Here is a 27315-nt window from a genome sequence, read left to right as displayed (position 1 = left end):
GAGAAATCAAGCAGTAAGATGTCTTCATCCACCATTCTTCATTTAATTGAGCATGTATTTATGTGTATGGAAGTTATACTGTTAAAGTATCCACATAAATTTTATAATTAGGCGTAAATAGCTACTTGTACAATTGCTAAAATATCATTAAACTGAAGTCATCGAGTAAATTATATAAGAGTAGAATAGCATATTATATAACAGTCAGGATCAATGTATAATATTAAATGGCATCTTGTTTTGAATCGTCAAGTGAGAGGGAACCTTGAGAAAAACCACAGAACATACACACTGTATTCGGTACGTTTGGGGTCTTAGCACGGTCATGCGCGCGTGGTCGCATATTATTTTATACAAATAACAAGTTTTTAGCGCCGACTTCGCCTGTGTGATCTGAACAAACCGACCTCGGGATATCTGACTGAAGGTGATAAAGAAAGCCAGATTTCATAATAATGTACTCTGTAAAAAAATATGGGCTATCTGGGTTTAATTACGTAACGTAGATCGTTAAAATAACTTAATTGTAACATATTAAAATCGATATATTTGCAGTTTTATACCAACTAATTGAGAGTTGCAGTTACAAACTCCATTGTATGGCTCACATTTAGAGCTATTTAATTATTTACATATATGATACAACCTTTGATTACTTAGGTACATGAGAAACGCGCATGGCAATAGTAGTTCATGCACGGGTTTTTAATTTATTGTTAGACATACACATCCGAATAAGTAAACAACGTTAACAAACTGGCTTTTAAAAAAAATAAACTCAATCAAGTTTTTTGTCAGTTCTTCTCTTAGCAACAATTGAATCTAAGAATTGGACGATGGAGAAAATTTCTTGTGTCACAGAATTTGTAATAAAACTCCTATGAAATGGCTTTACCGATTCTTATAAAATTTTGTGTGTATTTGCGGATTAGATTGATAGGTTTGATATAATAGGACGTAAACTATTTTTCTTACTCCTAAGTGACAAGGATGGTCCACCCAAAACTTTTTTGTTTTATTTTTTTTTCTAACTCGGCATTAAAATATACATACAATCAATAATTTTCGCCTACCATCAACCCCTACTTTTTAATGTAGTGATATTAATTTATATGGCAAAATGACGTTTACCCGTCAGCTAGTATTAATACAAATTCAAGAACATTTTTCGCATCTCAACAAGAGACATTTAAAAAAATATATAAGACTATTAAAAAAGTCAATAATATGAAGACATGGCTGTATGGGCGCGGTTCCCTTTGCCTTTCAAAAGCGAAGCAAAAAAAAAGCTTGACGTTTATAAGCGCCTAAAATGTTCGACTTCAATAAATAATTTTTGGTCTGATTTGATCTAATTCATCGATCGCAAATGACGTTGTTCATGTATATATTGGTGATGGTTGTGACTTTCATCAGGTGACCAGCTTCATTGTTATTCCAGTTACATAAAAAAATAGATTTCAGCTCATTATCACCCAAACCAAATTTAAAATGCAAATGATTACTAAAAATTTCGAAAGTGTTGACACCTAACTTTTTAAAAATTTACACGATCATTATTTACATACAATATCAATGGAAAACGCAATCCTACCTCAAATTGTTGCATTTTTTCTGTTTTTCCTAACTATTGCTTATTCTTATGATGCATATTGCTTGCAGAAAGAGGTTTTGTCCCAATTAATTCTTTAAGTGAAACTAATACTTTCTTTTCTAAAATATTGCTTAAAGAAAAAGTTAACCATACTATTACAACTGTTATACATATTATAACCTAATACAATAGCTAGTAGTAGTAACTTAAATATATTTTTGTAATTACTTATACCTTATTAGAAATAGTTATTTTATTCTACCAGTATTCAGAGAACAAGAAAATATAGCTGCGCTGTATTATTTAACGTTCACAATGCTTTTGTGAGTGGTGCTTGGCCGCGTAAGTTGGTGGCTCCGTGCGGCTAATATTACGTTATTTGTGGTGCGGCACAGCCAGTAGTTGTGGTGGCTACATATATATTGGGACCTAGAACTCCACACAACTGAAAGAATGACTGTTTTTAATTTTACCCCAAAACGTTAAAGAATAGTCATCACACTCACCGCGCCCGCAATTCCTGTTTATAATTAGGTATACAGTGGGGGTAGGGATTGTCAGTAATGTGCACAAATAACCCCGTTGATAGCAGTGTTCTAAGCCAGGTTAGCCTCCACGCGGTTGAAAACCATCGTGATAAATTTCTGGTGAAATTATTTTAATGATCTAACTGACCTGACCTCATGTTCATCTTATTATCCTCCACTAGTACTCTGTCAGCGTAACGGTTGACACAGGCCGGTGCACTATTTCCATTATCATTCATGAAAAAGAAACTAGGTGCACAGCCCATCTAGTCTCAAACTTTTACTTTTTTTACTCCAAAAGAGCGCGGTAGAGTCGCTCCATGCCACCTAAATTCCAAATAAGTATCCAGTGTGTTGTGGTCGCCGTCTATATTGGATAATGTGGGATAATGATGAAGGTATATAATTGCTAGTAAAGTTAAACGTAACTAATTCAGATGGCGGCGGTAGCGAAGACGTTTATCTAATAAATAGTCTACGTAGCGAAGTCTAATAGATCGGATACCTATACATACAATGCTCTAAGAATTATTTATTTTTGTAAACGAGCCTAATGTAACATAAACTTTTCTGTTAGACATTTAATTTTTTGTTTATATATATGCAAAACTAGATGTTTCAAACTTATCTAGTCAATTCTGTTTGACTATTTGAATCTAACAGACAAGGAATATTGTAATTGCCAAGTAGAAGACATTAATAAAACATTTTTCACATTAATTATTATTAGGAATCACTGGTCCTATTGCTGACAATGTACCATGTCAGGTTGTCTACTACGCTGTCCCTCCTGGTAACCATCATGGTTAAATCCACGACGATTATATGTGCATCCTATCCACTGGCCATCTTATAACGTTAACGCAGGCAGATGCACCATTCCATTATAGAATTATAATTAAAGAATGAAAACATTTATTTATACTCATAAAAAATATAATAATGACATGCTTGGATCGTAAACAACTACATTAGTTTATAAAAAACTGTGTTGCATATTTTTGCTTCCATCTCCGAAACAAGGATACATTTAAACAAAATAATAAGTATATTTTTGTAAAGACACTCACATATTATTTAATTATAGCCTATATAAAAGAAATTGTGACAGAGCGTGAGTCTGCTATTTTCTATAGAATTAATTTAGTTTGTTATTGACCTTTCCATAAATATAAATTGTTACAGAATATATATTTAAAGTTGAATATATTCGACCTCACGACTTTTAGTGTTTAAGTAATAAAGTACTATTAGGTCAGAACACTTTTCTCTCAATATCAAATTCAATTCAATCAACTTTTGTGCCGTTCTTTTAAAACACTGTCAAGGGTAAACTGAATAATACATTTACAATGTCAGTAAGTTCATTTTATTTAGGTTGACTGCCCACCTGATGGCATATGGCAAAGGTCGCAAATATATATGAACAACACTACAGATATCACATTATGTCCTTTGTATTTTGCATATATTGCCATTCAAGAGGACTAATATGTCATGATACATTTGCCCGAGAGGTGCCAACCGTCCTGTTTTCCCAGGACTTCTCCTAGTTTTTGAAGTGTTTTGGGAAGCCCTAAATAATTATTGGGCTGGGTCCGGGATTTTAAAATATGCGCGATTTTAATATTTTTTTACTATAAACCTGATTATATTAATTACTTAAAATTGACTACATATTAATATAACTATTACAACACTATTACTGCGTTCTGTTTTTAAACTGGATAGTCCTTATTTTTTGAACTTTTAGGACTGATTTTTTTTAAATTAGGGATGGCGAACCCTACATTATTCTGCTATTTCACTGCCATATCTCACCCTTCAACCAAAACATAGATAATAACTTTTTTTTCTCCTCTTTTGGCTCCGGCGATTTGTGTTGCCATTAGTCATTTTCTAGTTTTTATTTTTTAGATAAGAACTTGGCGGTAAAAATAATAACTAATTTGTGCACAATTCAAAAATACGAAAAATAGCAAGATGACTACTCTATTGTCTATGGATCGAATTTGCTTTCTTGAGTACATTTACCGGCTGGAAGAAACCAAACAATACTACAGTATACATAGCAGCACTGTTCGTACTATTTACACTAGCGACGGGGCCTTACGTAACTAGATTGAGTACTAACCGTTCAAGTTTCTTGACCTAGCTGTTTTACATTTTTAATCTGTAGCATAAAGGTACGCATATTATTCTGACACAAGTGCCTAGATGTATAAGACAAGCTTCGTCATATGGTTTCGTTCTCGTTATTATAGATATAATGTTTGTGAAGATTCATAAATATGTAATTTTTTACTGCGACCGTGCTGCTGCTTAATATAAGCGACGGTTACAGTTCATCCATTTGAAATAAATGGACAGCTTGGCATACAAGTCAAGTTAGTAAAAAAACTAACATGGAGATAAATTATGTTTAGATTTAAGCCAATGACTAATAGTTTCAAGTTTAAATGAATGAAAAATAACTTTAGTGTTATAACAAATTGGTAAGGGTGTTGGGTTCCATTCTGCTATAGTTAAGTACGCGTTATTTTTTTCAAATATCACATTTCCCTACTTGTTTAAATAACTCACAGTCCTTAAATTTATATATCGAAACACATATTTGTAAAGATTTGTTGCTAAGATTAATTAATTAATTAAGATAAATAAAAAAAAATCTGAGTTTTTTTTTAAATAATTCAACAACGGACGATATTACTTCGACCTCGACATTCTAAACTAATTTAGGCCTGTCACCACCTTGTTTAATATAAACAAATGAACGATGAGTAAGAACCATTGCTCACTAAATCAAACGGTTATCTTTAAAAAGAAGAACAACTTGATTTTTTGTTTGTATACTCATTTGTTAGATACAAAATATTGAACGATTTCAAAAATTGATTAAAATATAGAAATCTCCAAAGTGGCATTTGGGATATAGCAAGTATAGTATAAATCAATAACTCTTTGGAATAATACTGTGTTCAAATAACAATGTGAATATTCTATTAATACAAGAAAAATGTATGTAATTTCATCTTTTTTAATATAAAAGTTACGTTAAAATTTTAAAAATTGTTTTAATTTACGATAAAAACTATTTTTTTAGTTAGCTTTAGTTTATAAGCTTACAGATACTGGCAATTCTAGTTTCTAGCACGTAATTTGTCCTGCATCATACAAATTAATATTTAAAAAGTTTCAATTTACAATGATATCCAGATTTAATCTCATAACGAATTGTCCTATGATGCAATGACAATTCACTGGTAGCCCTAGTTTCTAGGTGCGCGCGTTTCTATCTCGAGTCGCGACATTCTAAGCTAATTTAGGCCACTATCACCCCGTTCAATTTAAACAAATGAACGATAAGCAAGAACAATTGCTAACGAACCCAGGTCAATCAGTTATTTAGGACAAACAATTAATAAATATCTAAATATTATGTGATATTGATATTTTAGTAGCAGAAGAGAAAAACATATTACACCTACCCCAAATGAAGGGATTTGGGGTAGGTGTAATATGTTGTTAATCTTCTTCTTTATCCTCGCCTCTTCCCGTTACTCGGGGTCGGCTTTTCTAATCCTGGGGCGCCATACATTTCGCTGGTAAGCATCGTCATTTGACAGGCCCAACTCCTTCATGTCCCTATGGACATTTGTCAACCAGGTAGTTGGTGGCCTGCCTCGTCCCCTTTTTGATGTAGTCATGGAAAGGCACTTTCTCACAATGTGGTTTTCAGGTTTACGCAGAATATGTCCATACCACCTAAGTCTGTAAAATAAAAAGCAGATGATGATCATGTGCGACTCACAGCGAATGACTGAGCGAGGTTGCTTTATGGAAAGTCGTCTGAGTTCGTACCTCAGTCTCCAAGTCTTATTTGTTACTATTTTAGCCGCCAAGCAGCTTGTTTTGCAGCTGTATGTTGGTTGAAAAGTAAGGCAGTGAAATTACAGGATATGGTTATGCGTTACATCTTAGTCCTCTGAAATAGCAATGCATGAATGGTATCACAGATGTCACATGATACCGTGATGTCTGCAGTGCTGTTCATGTATATAGGCCACGGTTGAATGTTGCAATTTCATTTAAGTAGATAAAAAATTATGATTATTTAATGTATAAATATTACTTTATTTTTACGCTCAGGTATAGAGTAAGGAGAATCACTAGACCTTTATTTTTATACTAATTCTTTTCTTTTATTACTTTATCTCACGCATAGCTGTTTTCTTGACTAGACTTCTAGAGAGAAGTCCAGTGATTATATATAAGAATTCCCTGTAAGAGCACAGAGAATTCAATTTATATAATCATGATATATTACTGTATCGACCAGAAAATTGTTTCGGGATAGTGAATCAGTGGGCGCTGCAGACAGGAAATAAATTTGTGACCCACTTTGAATACATATAACAATAAACTATTGTATTGACGCTTCAATATTCAGAAATTAATAGATACGCATCAAACAGGCCTTGGCATAATTATATTCTTATTATATACGCTGTCTCTGAATGTCATGTATTTCGGCAGTGTAAAGTGACTAAAGTTTACTATAAACGAAAAAACACAGAGATGTAGTAAGCCACTTTTTTATTTTGATTTGTTACTCTAAGCTCATCCTCTCTTAGAGTAACAGTCATATGATATGTGTAAACCACGAAATTCAGTGTATACAGGACATGTTGAATTTAGTTAAAAATGTATAGCAACCCTAATTTTGTTTATTATTCATATCAGATAACTAACATTATCTGTTGTATACAAATAATAAAAGTTCATATACCTCTTTTCTTTACACTAATAATTATTTTTTTATCCATAGATTATACCAAAGAAATCATGTTTGCTGAACGAACCTCGCCTACAATAGACACAGATGAATCTATGTCGTCAACATCATCGACAAGAGGTGCTGACGAACGTCAGAGCGCGTCTGATTCACTAAACAGCTTGATCGAAGGAAAGATTGAAGAGCCCTGTTTAGAAGTCAAATGCTCCCTGGCTGACCATTGCCCTGTGACTTGTGAAGATAATCCGAAATCTTTGAAAGGAAATAGGAAATCTATTTGTTGCAGTAAGTGCTTTTTGTTATTACCGACCTTGTCAAACTTGTCTGCGTTGGTGCTACTATCTATATAATGTGCTACTATCTATATAAAGTGCTAATATATATATTGTAAGCGTCAAGGAGCTTATTTTATAAGTTATATTTCGGTTCCAAGGTGAGATATGACAGGTAAATTACAGGATTGCAGACGGCATGATATCTGAATCCTAAACTCCTGATAAAAATACCTGACATCATAGTATGATACTCGTGGTGCTGTTTATGTATAAAGGAGATGATTGCCACTTTTGGTGAGAAGCCAGCTTGATTGTCACTTCTCTTTATAATAATAATTATTCGACAATTAATTAAACACTATGATGAGAACACGCTCTTATTTGCGTTTTGTATCGCAAAATGAAAAATTCCAATGGGACTGATATGCAATACCAGTTATTTGTTAGTATCAGTGCCTCCTCATATATTACTTTCTTTTAAGTAATGCGTAGTTTCATGCAGTTTTCTTTATAAAATACGTAATATACTAGCTACCATACACATATAAACCTTCATCTTGAATCACTCTATATCTTGTTATAAACTGTAATAAAATACGTTGCGTAGTTCAAACCATCTAAGTGAATCGATCATTTTATACTATGTAAAGATTAGGGGTAAGTCGCAGAATGAAATACGTGCATGTAAAAAAAATCGCGCGTAAAATTTGCAATTTCTTATTTGCTGTATTGCAAGCGAGTTTTTTTGTTTAAAACAACTCTATTGATGACCATATAAGTTTTACGGATAAGAATTTAAGCTCCTCGAGAATAGTCAGTGTTGCATTGTGTATAAGAGTTTAAATATTTTTTATCTGTTGTTCAACAAAGGAATCTACCTAGATCAGTCAATAATAACAGCCAGCTGACAATGTATGACCTAGCCAACCCTACAATAGGTAATGCGTACGCTGCATGCATACAAAATCATTACGTAGCATCTGACTAGATTGATAGTCTAATTTGCATCTTATTCTACAATGAACGCTTAGCAACATTTTTGGTGGGAATTAAAAACATATATAAAAACAATCTGTGGTTCAGTAACCGACTACCGTTGCTAACCATCTCGTATTTCATAGAACGCCCATTATTTCTTACATAATTTTCAATGTTAAGGCAAGACAGGTCAAGTCCCGTTATAATTTATAATCTGTGGTTCGGTAACCGATTACATTGCTAACCAACTCCTATTTCGTAGAACATCCAATAATTCTTACATAATTTTCAATGTCAGGGCAGTGATGGCAAACATGACAGGGCTAGTCCCGTATTTATTGAAAACCTATGAGAAACGATGCGAAAAACGCTAAGGCTTTGGAAAGTGCTAATAAATAGCACCAAATTTAATTCAAAATAAAACGGATTATAACAAAAATTCAGTAAAGTTTATTCGATCCCTCGTGATATACAGAAATATCGTATTATTTAAGATTTTAGATACCTAGTCCTTTAGGTCCAGAAAAAAAATGGCTACTTTATACCACACATGACACGTCATAAACTGACGATGGAGTACGTCATTGTTTATATACTAGTCATTTACTAATGTTTCCTTATTGGGGGAAACAATGTTTTATGGTTCCTTTCGTATTGCTGAGGACATTTTAAATTGCCTATTTACATATTTAAGTAGTCTCAATAAACATTAAAGGTGGTAAATGAGCAACTAACACGCCTGCAACAATAGTGCACTTTGACGACTCTGAGAGATATCAAAAACAAGTCATGAATTACAAATCTTTACTAATATTATAAATTAAAAATAAAAGTAACTGTCTTTCTGTCTGTCAGTCCGTCGCGGTTTCACGACAAAACTACAGAATCGTTTTAAAAAATTAAATTTGGTATACAGATAATCTAAATCATGACAATAGACATTACTTTTTAATGCGAAAAAAGGGAGATGAAATGTTGTATGAAAGTATCGTCATATTTGATTTGAGATTATTTGAAAATGATATTTTGAAAAAACTAAAATGATATATTTCAGTAATCCGCCCTTTTAAACAAAAACATCATCACCTGCCTATATGTGTGTCAATTTGAGGACCATATGACCTAACGGGTTCACCTCTATCATTCAGCCAACTAGTGTCAACCACCGAACTGACTTATCACATCTTGTTGCTGACAAAATATCTAGACAATGACGTCACAAACTAACGATATCAAACGTGACCGCGTTTTTACACGAAATTACAATATTATAAACCTAGGCTAAATGTATCATAAATTACGTCACATGTTAAGGGATGGGGAGGGGGTCAACAAAGTGTGACTTTGAGTGACAAGAGTGTGTGAGGTTTTAAATTTCGTGACGACACAAATTTTAACTTAGATCGAATATATATAACTATTAAAATAAGAAATTTCATCTGTTAACAAAAAACTTTAAAAAAATCATTATAAGGATGTGGGGAGGGTAATAATGAAATTCGTATGACGTAATAAATGGAATGCCCTCTACCAAAATAAGCAATGAAGTTCAGGATATGATAATTATAATTGACATAAGTGGCACACTCCCATTAGACAACAAATCTGAATTGAAAAAAGATATAAATAAAACTGGAAAGTACGAACCGGACTCATACACCGAGGCCTCCGGACAAATAGTATAAACAGATTTTATTTGAATGCTACACCAGGCACTACACTTAGAAACAGGTACTAGATGTGATTGATACCTTTTTTTTTCTTTGTTTAGACTAATAGTGACAGTAACACTACAACAGCAAGGGCAAAATTGATTGTGGAATTTTTTAAGACTGATTTTGAAAATTAAATATTTTTGTCAATTTGTAATATTTACACATAAGTTTATCGAATGCAATTATTTAAGGTTTTTCAAATCACAAACTTTGGAAATAAAAAGAGAATAATTTTTTCATGCCTACTTTTTTTCGGACTACTCTAATGTTGTTGACCGCAGCTGGCAATTACAACTTCACTGGACGATAGTACAGCTGGCAGGCTAAACCCGCGGAAGGACTTGTAGAGTGGCTGAAGGTCAACTCCCGCCCAACGAATGCGATTTTAGTCTGAGAGCACCGCTAGGGGTTCCAACCTCGACTCAGGTAGTCGTAATTTCCCCCATTTGAATGGGGGTGAATCCATCGGAGGAGTCATGCCAACTTTACGTCAAGAGTAGAAATCTACGCTTTGTATTTCATGCTTCTATTTAGCATTCCTAGTGCTAAGAAAGTAAACCAAATAACTCAAACTAGCACAGTTTAAAACTATGTTGAAGTATAAATTTGTAATACATATAAGAAATTGATAAGTTGAAGGTTTAATTTGTAACAGATGAATAAAATTAAAATAAAGGGTCCGTTATATGTTTTCGAAACCCTAAATATATAAAACCCGTTATTTGCTATTAATATTGCGTTAGTGCAATTAAAGAAAAAAACTAGGAAATATTATTTGAAAAAAATATCGACAAAAACGTGCAAAACAACTTCGTTACGAAAATAAAACTAAATAACGGGTTTTGCTTGCATTAATTAACATATTTTAACTGTTATTATTAGAGTATGACATAACAATAATTATATTTACTCGTACCTATATATTACAATCAACGCGTAGTATTACAATAATGACTAACCTTATTAAAAAGAATACTATTTTGAAATACGAACAAAATATTGGAAACATTTTACAAAACGGGCATATTTTTAGTAAATAAAAATATATTTGTAATACGAATTAGTAATAATTTAATTTTAAACGTAAAAAAGCTATAAATATATATAATATATAGATTATAAAGATAATTTCACGAAATTTTTTATCAAAAAAATACATTAATTAATTTAGCTGTGAACGCGGTTTCACCCGCATGAAATTTATACCCTATATGTTATCCTGATATGATGCTATTACAGTAAAATTTCAGAAAATCCGTGCAGTAGTTTTTTCGTGTAAGAGTAACATCATCCATCCATACTCACACACTCGCGTTTATAATATTAATTATAACATTAATAAAAAGAGCGATTCGAATACCGCTCTAGGAATAATGTAGAATATATTTTAGTTAGCATTTAATTTTAACTCTACCTATGGACTAAAACTTGATTAATGCGAGAGAAAAAGAAGAAGAGACCATATAATAATTTGCAGGTAGATTTAAAAGACATTAGCGTCGTTTCTATATATAAAAAGAAATTAATGTTATGGTTTCTTAATTAAAAATAATACAGTTTAGACCAATATTTTTTTTAATTTGTTCAAACACTATTATACTTAAGTATCTTTACATAGTATAAAATGAAGTCGCTTCCGCTGTCTGTTCGCTTAGATCTTTTAAACTATGCAGTTTTTAGCAATAGATAAAGTGATTAAAGAGGAATGTTTATATGTATTATACATGTACACCCATGCGAAGCCAGGACAGCTAGTTATGAACAAATATGTGTAACTATGACTATTTGTAAAATAAAATGTTTAAAAAAGGCAAAGTATAGAATCTTCTACGAATATAGGTTGAGGTCATCATGCTCCTTGGACACATTCAAAAAACCTGTTATTAAATAACATAAGAATATTTATTACAGCGGCATATTCTTTACGGAAGGTCGCTTAAATTAAATATGTATGTATTTTAACGTGGACACACATTAATGTAGTAATATATTAAAACATGATAATGTTTCAATATATTGATTTGGATATGGCATATTGACTTAATTGTTTGTAATTGCCTATATCACGAAAAAAATGCAGTATTTTCTACAGATTATATAGAAGGGATATTTACCATAATAATATTTATGAGTTTCCGATATTTCGATTTTGTTACCGTATGATGAACAATTTGATGACAGATTACCGGTTCCTTTTGTATAATGTGCAGGTACAATTAAAAACGAATAATGAAAACTGTTGAAATTTCAATATGTTATTTTCATTGTACTCCCAAAATTAAAAAAACGAGGTTCTCGATTTGTTGGTATCTAGTCATGATATGATATACCATCATGACCTTTAATTCAAATGGGGTAGTCAGAGGCATTGTCAACTATCAATTCACAACTCACAATTCACAACATAAATACCTATTTGATAAAACCTCTGGCTGAATACAACACTTACCATGTTCCTATTTCCCTGACAGGGGAACGGACAGTCATCATATCAGATCAGTGCTACCTTCAGTGGACAAAACAAAATGCTTTACCGTAACCTTATCTTTTGCCAACTTAAAATTCGGCTCTTTATTGAATAATATTTACATGCTATTCTGTGTGCTATATTTCACAGTAATTGTAAAAATAAATGTGACCTACTTTAACAATATTACTAGAAAATAAAAAGTTTAGTTTTCTAGATTTCCAAGCTACATTGTACATTTAGAGAAGATATTATTTATAAAAATTATAATAATAATTTAATGCACTTTTATCAATATATTACATTTTTATATATTCATTAATGTTATATAATATTAATAAAAAGAGCGAAACGAATACCGGGGTATCCTGCAAAATATATTTTGGCAAGTTGGAAATTTTAACTGTACCTATTAGTAGATACTTCTACTGAAGGTAAAAAAATAATTAAAAATGAAACTGAAAGCAGATTGAAGCGAGAGAAAAAGGAGAAGAGTTATTTACTTATGATTATAGTACTTAGGATTTTTTAATATTTCTAATTGTCATAATTAAAAAGTTCGTGTAGTTCGTGAAGTCAGATCTGACGCTACTTTACCAACGGACCCATTACAATTCTTCCCCCCCCCTCCCCTATGGGGTTGGAACAAACACTATAATAGTATTTATACTGCATAATCGACTTTACACCCTAAGACAGTCGTTTCATTGATGGGTTATATTAAATTAATAGAAATAAAAATAATCTTTAAAATTGCAAATAAATTGAATACAAGCAGTTTTGAATAGTCATATTTTTTATTCTACCATACTCATTCGGAACGCAGATTCATCACAAGAAGAATGAGCAAGAAACATGTGTGTTGCTCTTATGAATAGATGTTTTTTTATAAATAATTACACAATAAGAAGTAAGAGGCATGCGATAATCAACATAGAAACCGCTATGCACTCATTCTTAGTGCAATCAGGTACTTGTATGTACCTATAAAGTGAGGTTATAATCCATGATCCATAGTTACAAAGTCATGAGGATGAAGCCGGATATGATACATTGTTTATTTGTATTATTAATTATCATAAATTAGATAAGTCATGAAAATTGTATACATTTTATGAGAAATTCTACCCCTGTTATCAATAGTAAGTTAACGACACAGGAAATAATGATATAAGTTATTGATCCGCACTTGAACTAATATGTAATTAATAATATTTATACAATTTTCCTATTTATAGAAATAATTTTTTTATTTTTTTTATTGGGTTGTTTGGGCTATTGTCAGATGTGTAGCACCTGTAGCACTGCGACCTACATAGATCTATTGTGCTCGCCCTTTTCAGAGTTCGCTACCTAGACCCGTCAGGGACAAGAATTGAAGGATATTCTTAGGAGCGATCGTTTTTATCTCCTCGGGAAAGAGTGTAAACTTTCCAAAGGAGATATTTCGTTTATGCATGAGTGGGCTACAACCACATAGGATGTGAAGCGGCGTTTCCTCTTCAGTTTGGCAGAATCTGCAGATACTTGACGTGCATAGGCCTAGCTTAGCCATATGCTTGTTCAATTTGCAGTGTCCTGTGAGGGCCCTAGTCATCATGCATATGTTGTTTTTACTCAATAGCAGTAATCTATTGGAGTATTTGGTCGAGAAGCCCGATATTAGGTCTTTTGAATGTATTAATCCTGGCATTTCTTGCCAGTGATTCAGTGCTTCTCGTTTGGTTATTAATTTGAGATGTCCCAGTTTTAGGCATCGAGGCACACCACAGAAAGGTTCGGGGCCCAGTTGGACGGTTTTTGCCCCTAACTTTGCCAGATGGTCGGCATTCTCATTGCCTTCAATATTTGAATGCCCGGGGACCCATCTCAGTATAATATTATTTCTGCTTCCTACTTCATTTAGTAGCAGGATACAGTTTCTAATAAGTTTAGAACGGATTTCTTACGAGTTAAGTGCTAGTAGAGCAGCTTGACTGTCCGAATAAATGTATATGTTCTGATTGATGTAGTTGAGGCTTAGGATTACTTCCAGACATCTAATTAAGGCGTAAGTCTCTGCCTGAAAGATTGAGGCGTATTTTCCTAAGCCTATATAGTTGCAGATTTTGGGTTTTACACCACATATTCCACATCCTACATCATCTCCTATTTTGGACCCGTCTGTAAACCAGACTAGGTCATGCTCTGAGTGAGTCGGTGTATGGTTATTTTGCCATTCGTCTCTTCCAGATATTTCGATAATATTGTACAAAGTTACACTCTGGTGCCATGTTGTCTTCAGGCATTCCCAGAATAGGATCACTCATAATCGAGTCTTGTATAGTTTTTATGGCCAGGGAATGCCAAGATATCCTCCTTTGGGAACTTATTCTGAGTATATTGGCTTTCGCCTTTTCCTGTATAAATAAAGGAAGGGGCGTCAAGTCCAATAATGCGTAATCAGACAAGCAATTCTCTGTAGGCTGTTTAGCTTGGTGGCAGCTGTGGATTGGAGGGTTTTCCTCCACCAGATTGCGCAGGCATAGGTGGTAAGCGGTCTCACCACTGCTGTGTAAAGCCAAAATTTTGGGGTTGATTCCCCATCTGGGCCCCGCTACCCGTCGGCTTATTCCTAGGGATGTTTTCGCCTTTTGAGTTATGTTGTCTATGTGTGTGTTCCATGTCAGTTTTTGGTCGAAGGTTACGCCCAGGTACTTGACTTCTTTAACTCTAATATTCTTCCATTTACTTCAGGCATGACAAGTTTGTCAAGTTTCTTCCTTTTTGTAAACGGAACAATTACTGTTTTATCAGGATTTACTGATAATTCATTTTCCTTACACCATTTAACTATGATGTTTAGTGCTCTTTGGATGCGGTCTGATATTGTTGTTGCACAGAACCCTCTGACCATGACTACTAAATCGTCTGCGTAGCCTTGTACCTCAAATTGGTTTTTGGTCATAACATCTAAGAGCTGGTCTACCGTTAGTAGCCACAGCAGTGGCGATAAAACGCCTCCTTGAGGGCATCCTTTGGTAGGTCGGATTTCTAACGTACTGTTGTGAAGAGTAGTTTTAATGGTTCGATTTGAGAGCATTGCTTTGTTCCATTGAGTGGTGGTTTCATCCACTTTCTTGCGGATGAGTCCCTGTGAGATGGTCTCTATGGGCGTGTTATCAAAAGCACCCTCAATATCGAGAAATGCACATAGAGCTATTTGTTTGTCCTCAAAGGCCTTCTCGACCTTGTCGGTGAGTTCGAGCAAGGCGGTCTCTGTGGAATGTCCCTTGCGGTAGGCATGTTGATTCCTGTGCAGGGGAGCATTTTCGAGGATTGTAGCTCTAATGTGTTGGTCCAGAACCTTTTCCATGGTTTTTATTATGAAAGGTTTAGGCTTATAGGTCTGTGAGACTTTGGCTGCGATAGTCTCTTCGATTTTCGGTACGTAGGTAACTTTGACCTTCGTTAATGGTTCTATAATAGGCAAAGCTCTCTATATATTCTTACCAGATAGGGAGATAGGATGTCAAGCCCTTATATAAATAAATTAAAATTCCATCTTCTCCCGATGATTTATATTTGAAAGATTTTATAGCCCATATAATTTGTTTTGGTAAAAATCCTAATTAATTATTGGGCTTTTGTAGATATGAGCTATTAGGGTTCTCCTATCTAAGATATGAACCGAACCAGGGAAGTGGGTTGTAGATAGCAGCTGTAGAGTTTCTTCCTCTGATGTCGTAGGTACCATTGGACCTTTTCAAAATATATTATTTGGCCAAGCTTTTGTGTAATCTGGATCCTTGGGGAGTCTGAGTTATCTCCTCGCAGAAAGCACGCCATGATGCTCTTTTGGCTATCCTAATTTCGCAGTAGTATTCCGTTTGGGCTTTACTATATTGGGCCCATTCGAAAGGTCCTGTTGGATAATTTGCGAGTTTTCTTCCTCAGCTTTTCTAGACTCTTATTCCACCAGGGTGTTTTACATTTGGCGGTTTTGGTTTTGATGGGACAGTTGTTCTGGTAGGCACTTATTATGCCATTTAGAAGTATGTCCACAGCGAGTTCTAGTTCTAGAGGAGATTTGATACTCTTCGGAAGGTCCGCAATTAGGCTTGTAAGACTGTCTCTGTATTTAGGCCAATCTGTAGCCTTTGGGTTTCTTAGAGTATGGGGTTTGAGTCTGTTGCAGCCTCAATTGTGAATCTGATGTGCTTGTGATCAGACATGGAGTTCTCATTGCTGACATGCCAATGAGTGATATATTCGGCCAGTTTGTCGGTCGCGAGTATTATATCTAGTACCTCTTGTCTTGTGGCAGTGACGAACACTGTATAATAAGACAGTTGGTTAGTATAAAATCATCAAGTGACTTACCTCTGGTGTTGATGTCAGAGCTTCCCCAGTTTGTGTGATGGGCGTTTGCATCGCAGCCCACGAGGAGTTCGTCGTGCTTACGGGCGTATTCCACCACAGGCTGTAGGCCGGTTGTCGGGTTTTGATATATTGTTGTTTTCATCAAAAATAGGTATGCAGAGCAGACCATACTTTTATTCTGTGCATCCAAATTGACGAATGTCACTAGGTCATCTGTACATAGTTCTGGAACAGTCAGAAAATCTAGTTTCTTATTAAAAAGAATGCATGCTCTAGGTTTAGTGCCAGTGGTATTAAAAAGAATATTACCTGAGGCATTGAGGCCTAAAGGCGTGGCTTTGTTGAGCCATGGCTCTTGTATCAGAGTAAGGTCCAAGTCGTTTTTGCGGAAGAGGTTTTCTATGACCGCTAATTACCGCCATAGCATGATGTAAGTTGACCTGGACAATGTTGGCTCTGATACATTTCTTGCGTGTGGGCGTGTTAGCAAACCTTTCGCCTTCCCTGTGGGACGTGGGCGTCCCTTTGGGTTGCGATTGGAATAATAATATACTGCCGCGATCTTTCCGTCCTCTAAACTGGGGATCCTCGTCTGCGAGGTCCCCTTTGGCTGGGGAAAGCTGCCTCTGGCGGGTTTGGCGTTGGTGTTTACGCCCTTCGCCGCTTCGGATGGTGTGGGTATTTCTGTGGCAGATCTTCCATTACCGTCCGAAGTAGGCTGCTGTAGAAATGAAAGGTCAAAGTTTAATATAATAATTATTTTCGCTATCATGAATAACAGCTGTGCTCGCGGTTTCAACCGCACGAAATTTATAGCCTCTATGTTATTCTGACGTACAAGCTATACTACTATAAAGTAAGAAAAATCTATCCATTCATGCTCACAAACTTTTACGTTTAAAATATTGATAAGACATATGATAAAAATTCATTGATAGTGCTTTTTTATATAACTGAAATATCAAGCAAGCCGATGAACCATCCGATTATAATAATAATAATATTCGTGAACAATTCACACAGCGCCATCTAGTCACAGCGTAAGCAGAGCTTGTGTGATAACCGATATAAATACTTAGATAGGTACATTTCTTTTCTACTTTCTTTTAGACTTTACGTCTAATACATTTCAATAGATTTTACAAAGTTTGTGATTTTGGAATAATCCAGTATTGTACTAGGTGTAATATGCTACTAACTCTTCTAAATAAGCAGCTTGATAGCTGAAATAGATAAGACGAGGAACCCACATAGAAGATCTTCAACAAACTCCGATAATTTTATTACATTTAAAATATAACATGTAACATGATGATGATGATGATGATGTAGAGTTTTCATATTTTTTTTATCATTAGTTCAGAAATACAAGATTACTCCAATGTTACTCTAATATGTTAATGTAACAATAGTTGTATATATTATTTACATTTAGTATATAACACATTAAATATATTTAAAAAAAAGACGATATATATTTGGTTGAGAAAATAGTTCATACTACGTTTTTCAAGAATTGAATAAAACTTATATTTAACTAATATTTAACAAACTGTGCTTAATGCAAAATTATCAGTTTCACACATTAATTATTTTATTGCAATTAAGACGGGCTTGCATACGCGAACAAACTACTCAACATGAATCTATGCAATGCATTGTGCCTGGAAATATGCCGCGCTGAAATAAAAATTATTACACAAATTCATACAAAAAATATATTGATTCTATTGACGCAATAATAGGTTCTTGATAATCACCACAGATTATAAATTTTCGGCTTTGACACTTCGGTCGCAGATGTTAAATAATACACTTTTTTTTGTCACTTCTCATAGCTAAGGACAAAAAACCGACTGTATACCGAATATGAGGTATTTATATAGGCGACAAACCCTTATAGTTTTTGAATAAATAACAATTACGCACAATTACATCATGCCGCATCTATGATAAATAAACATACGTCCACACGTCCGCGTTCAACATATTGGAGGTCACAATACATGCACCGTGAATTACAAGTACATACCTCGCTATTGAGATATCGTTTGCGTCTACGCAACGTTATATAGATCGTTAGATGAATATTGATTATACGATAAAATGAAGAATTAATAAGTCAAAAGTCTCCCCTGATTGTAATGTAGATGAGTCCATGTGTAATATAAAGGTCATAAAGTCTGTACACTTGTATTTTTTGCAAAAAAAAATATAATACATTAAATACTAAAATAAAGAAGAAAGCGAGACATTTCCAAATTATATTATTTAATTAAATCTAAAAATTCATATATGTACATATATGTATAGATATATAAATTTGTATCTATACAAATTTGCCGGACGATAATTTAACTATAATAACACAAGTAATACATGTACACCCGTGCCAAGCCGGGGCGGGTAGTTAGTATATTTATAATTTAGTTTTCATCTATTTTAGAGTATGACTCGATAATTGTTAAGGTTTACATAGAGATAAGTAGTATATTGACTGTTTGAGAATAAAAGCATTCTTTTTTGTTAGAACAATAGCATTGTCTTTTTTGCCATATTTTAAAACAACTTTTATTTGGTGAATAGAATTATTTAAAGAAATAAATGATAGGTGCCATTATTAGTATTTGTTTAAATACATATTATGAAATTAATAATTAAGTAAGAGTATGTGAATTATTTAATTTTCTGGAAATGATAGACTATTTAAAGTGTAGAATTTATCAGTCCCGTTAAATCCATGGAGTTTTCAAGTGTAAACAGATTAGTGGTAGGAGTAATGTACGAGTATGTACCTAATCTATCAATGCAGACAAAACTTAAACTAAATTACATATGTTTGAAAAATAGTTTTTATATTGTAAGTAATAGTATATAATTGTTTGTGATAAATAAAAAGTTTTGTACATTTTAAAATTGTAATTAGAAATTATTTTATGACAAATATGAATACCCAGCATTTTCGTATACATAATAATATAAATAAAATATGGAATCTCGAATTTTAATAGTAATAAAACTCCTCTACTTTTTCTTGTTTTCAAATACTTCTGAGCATCAGCATGCATGTTTAAATAAAATAAAAAAATGTACAGACAGCTCGTTTACAATATTATTATAGTGCATGATTTACGATTTTATTTCAAGATGTCCAGACTTAGATGAAAATTAGGTAGCCCCATATACAAGGACATATATTTTATACTGTTTCCCGGCACTTAGTCTGCTTTATGTAGATAAAGAATAGTCTATGTTCTTCTTCCTGGTACAATCTATTTTCATGTCAAATTTAATTAGGACCTGTGCAGCCGTTTACGTTTGTAAAGGTATGTAATAATGTTATCTGTGGTAAAGGTAACAACAGACAGACAGACTCATTTATAATATCTAGACATATAGATAAATAGTATGTTAATTTTTAGACAATGTCAACAAAATCAATAACAGTTTTGTTTGTTGTGAAATATTATTAGAAGGTTCTGGATTATCTATAATAACCAAGGTTCGAAGTCAGGTGTTAATTATTGATTATTATCCATTGAAACTGTAGCTGATTGTTCTAATGAATTTGTCCGTGTCTACAAATACAAGGAATTCTTAAGTCTACACTACCTACCTAAAATAGTACCTAAATAAAAATACAAAACTATTAATCTTTACATAGTATAGAATAAAGTCGCTTCCGCCGTCTGTTCGCTTTGATCTACGCAACGGATTTTAATGCGTCTTTAGCAATAGATAGAATGATTCAAGAGGAAGGTTTATGTGGGTAGCTAGTTCTGAATAAATAAAGATTTTTATAGAGTAATTATTAATTAGTTATACTCTGACTAGAAGACCTGTTTGATGCTCACTAGTTTTTATTAGGGGTTATTTAGTTTGTTTATTATACTAATAATCAGAATGATAAAATACATAGTTATACTGATACAAAATAAGTACAATGATACAACAATAACATCCGTTTTATATAGGTGTATGTATATTTTATAGCGTTTAATTACTGATTTTACAATATGTAATCACGGATAAATCACATGTGGTTTCTTTGACCTGTAGTTCATGACAGTTGTCATAGACTCCGCCTTTGATCTTGCTGTTTTCACAATGGTAGAGACAAATAGGTCGGCAATTAGCGGTGTTTGAAAATTATCATACAATCATACAATATTAGTAAATAGAATTTTATAGAAAAACAACATTTTAGTGTAATTATAAATAATTATAGATAAACTTGTTGTATACGAGATGCAACAATGGAAAGATGTTGAGGGCTTTCTCAGAATACGATGACATCATGCGGCCTTTGGTAAAGAACGCTGTGAAATCTTGATAAAATAACTTTGTTATTGTTTTTTATTAATTAAAACGGTAATGACTGCAGATATTCTTATTATAAAAATATACACGCGTGGTCTAAAACAATCTCACCTATAGATTTTTTTATTTTGTTGCCAGTTACTATCATTTTTGACAAAGACCACATTAATCGCAATGCGTGCTAGTCTGATACTGCATAGTCTGCTGGCATAAATAATGAGTACAGTGATTCTCATATTTCGACTACATTGATTTATCATCCCACAAGCCATCTCCTTGACATTGATTAGCAACTACAAAAAAAAAAAAGTGTTTTCTTTTAATAGATGATAATGGTATGGTTCACCCGCCTTCACTAACTCCAGTGGAGGATGTTAGGATGAGCATGAGGTCAGGTCTGTTAGCCTATCGTGGTAAATTCAGCAGGAATTTATCACGATGGTTTCCAAACGGAACCGCGAGGAGGTCAAGCTGACATTGTACATTGCTAGCAATAGAGTCATCAATCCTCATTACTAATAATTCCCTTCACAGCCCAATTTGTGGTAATAGTTAGTTTTGTTGCAGATACTGTGGCGCAGTGCGTATGGGGTGTGTTACTACTCTTCATCTCCATTGGTGGATTTATATTTAAGCCATTGGATTTCGTACTGAAAGAAAAATTAAATATGAGACCAGGCAAGTATCTCCAAATACGAGTATATGTATCCTATCTCTAAGTGTAGATATTACAAAATATGTTCCGTCATACTCAGGATCTCACTTATACAAAATACAACTTCAAGTTCACAACAAAATACAGTTATGTGTAGTCATAATTAGACTTCATATACCTACCTTATTATATTATTTTTTTCTAACGTATCTAGAATGCCAAAGAAACTCCAGTCCATCTAATACAAAATAGTAACCGTCGCCTATAGAGATGAACGGAAATCTCATAGTGCTTTATAACTATAACTTTATATAAAGCGTCCTTCTAGAAACTATGTTATCACTGAATAAGGCATTATAATCGAAAATGCATACTATTCAAATAAATAAATTGTTGCAGGCTTCCCCCCATTCGAGTGGTGGGCAGACCCTCCGGATGAAGTGAAGCTCCGCGTTTATGTATTCAATGTGACCAACCACGATCGATTCATGTCAGGCTTAGATGAAAAAATAAACATGGAAGAAATCGGACCCATAGTATATTTGTAAGTACATTAGGTTTAGTAACTATGGTGTGACTGGAACTACAGAATTCTGTTTCAAAGTATAGAGCGAGACAGAAGATTGTACATACTGTTCTTTATACTCTGCACGAAATTTATCAGTAGAACAGCCTATGTAAGGTTTCTTAAACGTCGGCAGCGCGCACGTGAAACCTCGGTGTTACAGGTAGGTATCCATAGGCTATGGTATCATAGGATCATAGGTATCCATAGAATATGGTACCCGCTTACCATCAGATAGGTCGCATACTTGTTTGCCTCCATTGTAGAATAAAAAAAAGTGACAGGTAGACTGTAAGCTGAGTGTCGGTTGTAGGGAGCAAATTACTCAGTGAAATATTAGATACTTGTCATTTTTGGACTTGGCCTGGCTTATTCATAATAAAACTATATTTCATTTATATCATCATATATGTATATATATATACATAACAAACACATAAGATATTGTATTATGTCTATCTCGGTAAAATACCAAAATACGTCACGTTACATATATGACTTTACTTTTTACCTCTATAAGTACATGCATACTCATCAGTTTTCCCTACTCTTGATTTGAATTTTAAAGAATTCTAGGTCAATGGGGATATACCCTGCAGATTTTATGCTCTATCGTCATACGCAAATTGGTATGGAAATACGTTATTATACGACCATACAATTTTATGACGTCGGTTAAGAACAAAAAGATCATGCAACCACAGACAACAAACTGTATATTTGTTTGACGGACTAGATGGTCTAGCGTTTTAGCACACCGCCGCTTCGATTCCTCGCACGGTAACATTTGCATTCCTGAGTATGATTGTTTGTATTTGGCTGTTTTCTATGTCTTTATAAAAAAAAATCTATACATATAGTACAAGCTCTGCTTTTTTTATTTATTTTTCTTCTGTTGTATTAATTTCTTATTACAATAGGGTTGTCAAACCCTCGGCCAGATAGAGCCTGTTCAAGAGGCGGTGAGCACAAGGCTTATCAGCTAATTTGATGGCCTCGGTGGTCTAACGATACGCCGCGCGGCTTTACTTCCGATGGTCGCAGGTGCGATTCCTCGCACGGTATAAACATTTGACTATGATTGTTTGTATCGGTCTAGATGTTTTCATTATATATAATGTATGCATTAAAAAACATTCTAAGTATTTCTATCAGTTGTCTAGCTCCACTTACCTTGGGACTATATAGCGTTGTGTGAATTGGTAAAAAAATATTTTACACATAAAAAATCTAAGGTATCTAAAAAAATCTATCACTATTTATCCCGTAACTAATCATGACAAGTAATTGTGAGTAATCGGCTATTAAGCATCATCATCTTCATCGTCGGACATAGGCCTCCCCGTCTCAATTAAATTTACGTGTCCATATTAAAAAAAATGTGTTACGTCATCTATGTTTCACATTGTAAAGAGATTAAAAGTAAATCGTGCACGTTTAAGGTCAGCTGTATCTGAACATACTCGTGTCTTCCGGATTACGTTCTGCCTATCTTCATTTTACTCTACCCCGCTTGACTTATTTATCATCATATCTATACTAGTTGACACGGCAAACGTTTATTTACATATTTATACAATATAAACTTACAGCTAATTGCCAACACGTTTATATCTTAAAACTAGAGAAGAAAAGACTTCTGTGTAGGTGTTAGCATCTTGGACCTTACCCAAAAATGAGTTCTAGTTGTTGTCTACGTTATTTCGCCATATCAATTATAGGACTGATGTGGTAGGATGAAAATGTAGAATAAAAAATAATTGTCTAAAAAATGAAAAAAATAGTTTATGTACTGACCTTTATCACATAAAATTACATAAGAGTCTGTCAAGCTGTTTCAAAGGAATTTTGTTAAACACACTGACACGAGAATTTTATATATTAGATGTTATAACAATAGCTACAATCGTTCATCGATGTAGACTATAAAATTACGTTTGCGTACCTAGGTATGTTTACCTATTTCAGCCTCCAAGCAGCTTGATTTCTAAGTTTTATTGATTGATCGTTAATATAAAGCAGTGAAATTACAGAATTATATTTTAAACCTCAAGAGTTGTGATAATCAGGTTCGATATAATGGTGTTGACATCTTTAGTAAGAAAAACCCCCAAATCAATTTGGATAATAAAAAAAACCTCCGGAATGACAACGTATGAGTTATATCACTCGTAAGTTCCAATAGTTGGTGTTACGTGATAACGTGATAGCGAAGTACTATTCGTGTATTTGTAGATTTAGGAGACGGTTGCCACTTATCATTAGGTGATAGAATACGGTTACAACTTACGATCATGTAAGCCGTCAGCTTATTTGTCATTTCAATTACGTAAAAAACACTTTTTCATAAGAATAGAGTTCGTTCGGTTGTAGATAGATATGTTAATACTAAATTAATACTTATGGTTTAAGGTACATTCAATAGTTTTCGGTTCACTTCCTTGTTTTTGCAGTCATTATAATTTTTTATATTTACATGTATGATTTTTCACGCCTATACAATCTTTTATAATGATTATTAAACAAACAGGTTACGTACTAATAGATATACTTTACCTACCTTTAAATAAAATTTATGTATACATAGCGTTTTAGTATAGGTTTTACCACAAACTGTATGTTCATTTACAAATAGGTTGTACTAAACTGTTTGCAAGTTGTTATAAAAACTAATTATGAGTATGATGAGGATTGATTGTAATTACTTTATTATACATTTACAAAAAATGTCTTTAATTATTCTGTTATATAATATCAACTATCAATTGTTTAGTCCTCATAGTTTAAGCTTAACTTAGATTGGGACTAGATGGCTCTGCGTGAGTTATCGTTATTGTGGAACACAATTTTAAATTGTTATTGTTATTTTCAGAGAGAAGCTGTTACATTCAAATATAGTGTTTAATGAAAATAGTACAATGACGTATACGGCAAAGCGGTACCCCATCTATCTACCCAACGAAAACACAGTTGACCTCAATGCAACTTTATATGTACCAAACTTGGCATTATTGGTAAGTGTACCTGTCGCTTTAGGGTATTTTTTTATAATATTGTACCCAAATTAAAAGCAATATATGTACATTGAAAAATATTATAGAAAGATATTAGATTAAAGAAGGAAGAAAGTAAAACAAAACAGAAGGTATTTTAATTTTTTTAGTATTTAGGAATTAAAAAAAGATATCTATTATTCTTTGGTTTTGGAAAAGTGCACCTGTACACGCTGGCAAGGCGCCAGTTGAGGATGATAAGATGAGTATATATATATAAGATGAGTATATATAAGGTCAGGTCAGTTAGTCCATCGTAGGAAATTCACTACGAATTTAACATGATAGTTTCTAGGGTAAATCGTGGAGGTCAACCTGACATTACATACATTGTTAGCTTTGGGGTTCATTACTAGCAATCCTTTACCCTCATTATTTTCTCGTATTTACTGCATATTCGACGATGAAGCTTCTTACTATTATTTTTTTAGAGAAATTTAAATCATTAATTATCTATTATAAGTGTAATTTAACTACATACAAATTATATGCATGAATTAATTTATTATTAAATTATTTTCTTATTCTTTATGGAATCTTAAATTTTATCTAAACGGCATAAAAGTCATTCAGTTTAAAATAATAATTGTACAGAGACTAGACAACTAGCGACACGGACTGTTGACCGTCCAAGTGGCCGTACCAATGATAAAACTATACTAAAACCGCCTAATAAACCTACATAGGAAATCTTCAATGGTCTGTGGTCGCAATACCAAACGTACAAAATCCTAATAAAAAAAAACAAGAAACATCTCTTTTTAATGTCTCTTCACAATAACCGGAACACACCCACAATTACATATTAAAATAATAACATAGGCCCACATAATTATTTACAAGACCGTGTCAAGGATTGACAATTTAAGTAATTGCTATAAAATACTTAGTATGTAAGTAACAGCTTAAAGGTAGGGTTGCCATTTTTTGTAGAATCATTTTGTATTACGAAGTACCTACCTATATAGCAACGCAAGAACCATAGCATAGGAAGGAATACTACCGCCCATAGAACCAAGGTTCTATGCGCGGTAGTAAATATTACTACTACTACCTAAATAATACTAAATACACTTGTATTACTTATGATCCTTTTATTGATTAGGTATAGCTTACGTTTACCACTTTCTAATATATAGCTGTCAATTTCTTTAAGTTTCTACCATGTACAAAATACTAATTTTACGCGTATGGTATTCCAAAAAAGGAAACATTTCAGCGTGCCCCTAAAATTTCTTTCAAGGAAAACTCCGTTGTAATATGCCGCTGAAAACACCGAAATGAAAACTCGGAAAGAGCGGCTGGTTTTTTATATATAGTTATTCCAGTGGTCATTAATTTTTGAGGAAAAAAACCACCCTTTGTGAACGTGAAAGTTAAAGATCTCTCACTTAAAAATAAATTAAATTTACGTAATATACAGACTACAGACTAAAAATTCTTTCTTAAAATCTTTATTGCTAAAATCACAAAAGTGACAAAAGTCTTACAGATAAATACTAATGTTGGTATCTTATTTAAATTTTTTTAAAATAATAACTAGTAATAATGTTTCTTAAATAACGTATTGTATTCTAATAATTACTATTTATATTTATTCATTCATTTACTGTTATATTGTCAAATATTACGGTTTTCACCATCTGCATGACAAGGTCTTACACAAATTTGTTTTTGCAATATACCTATAACTCTACACATTAATTTATTACACAAAATGGAAAATGAACTCTATTGCCATCCTTCGAAACCTTCATTAACACAATAGCAAAAATCCACTTGTACTTTTACATTTCCATATTTATTGAGTATTGGTAACTTAAAGAGTAAAACAGGAAGGTGACGGCCCACTTTATGGAAAGTGACATTCGTCTCGTATATACTTGAACAACACCACATGAGATATCTCATCATCATGTGACGTTCGGTGTACCTCTCATTCCACGATTAGGGAGCCATATCTCCGTATCCTGTAATTCCACTGCCATATCCATATGCAATTCAAGAGC

At 33.3% G+C, this 27315-nt stretch overlaps 1 protein-coding gene across 3 annotated transcripts in view; it reads left to right on the top strand.

Moving 5' to 3' along the window:
- LOC131850846 (scavenger receptor class B member 1-like) overlaps positions 1-27315 on the top strand; it is a 47928-nt gene that overhangs the window by 5536 nt on the left and 15077 nt on the right. For 2 of the 3 annotated variants that reach the window (XM_059201240.1, XM_059201224.1), the window contains exons 2-5: positions 6950-7201; positions 21601-21711; positions 22088-22232; positions 25126-25267. In XM_059201240.1, the coding sequence (XP_059057223.1) occupies positions 6967-7201; positions 21601-21711; positions 22088-22232; positions 25126-25267 (633 nt within the window). In that variant the 5' untranslated portion in view covers positions 6950-6966. Of the gene's footprint in view, positions 1-1344; positions 1417-6949; positions 7202-21600; positions 21712-22087; positions 22233-25125; positions 25268-27315 lie in introns of those variants that run through there. The other variant, XM_059201232.1, reaches the window with a different exon arrangement.

This window comes from Achroia grisella, unplaced genomic scaffold (genome assembly GCF_030625045.1).
Source record: "Achroia grisella isolate CSIRO2021 unplaced genomic scaffold, CSIRO_AGI_Agris_v1 utg114, whole genome shotgun sequence".
Lineage (NCBI taxonomy): Eukaryota > Metazoa > Arthropoda > Insecta > Lepidoptera > Pyralidae > Achroia > Achroia grisella.
The sequence above is the reverse complement of the archived record's forward strand: the minus strand, read 5'-3'. Positions and strand labels throughout refer to the sequence as shown.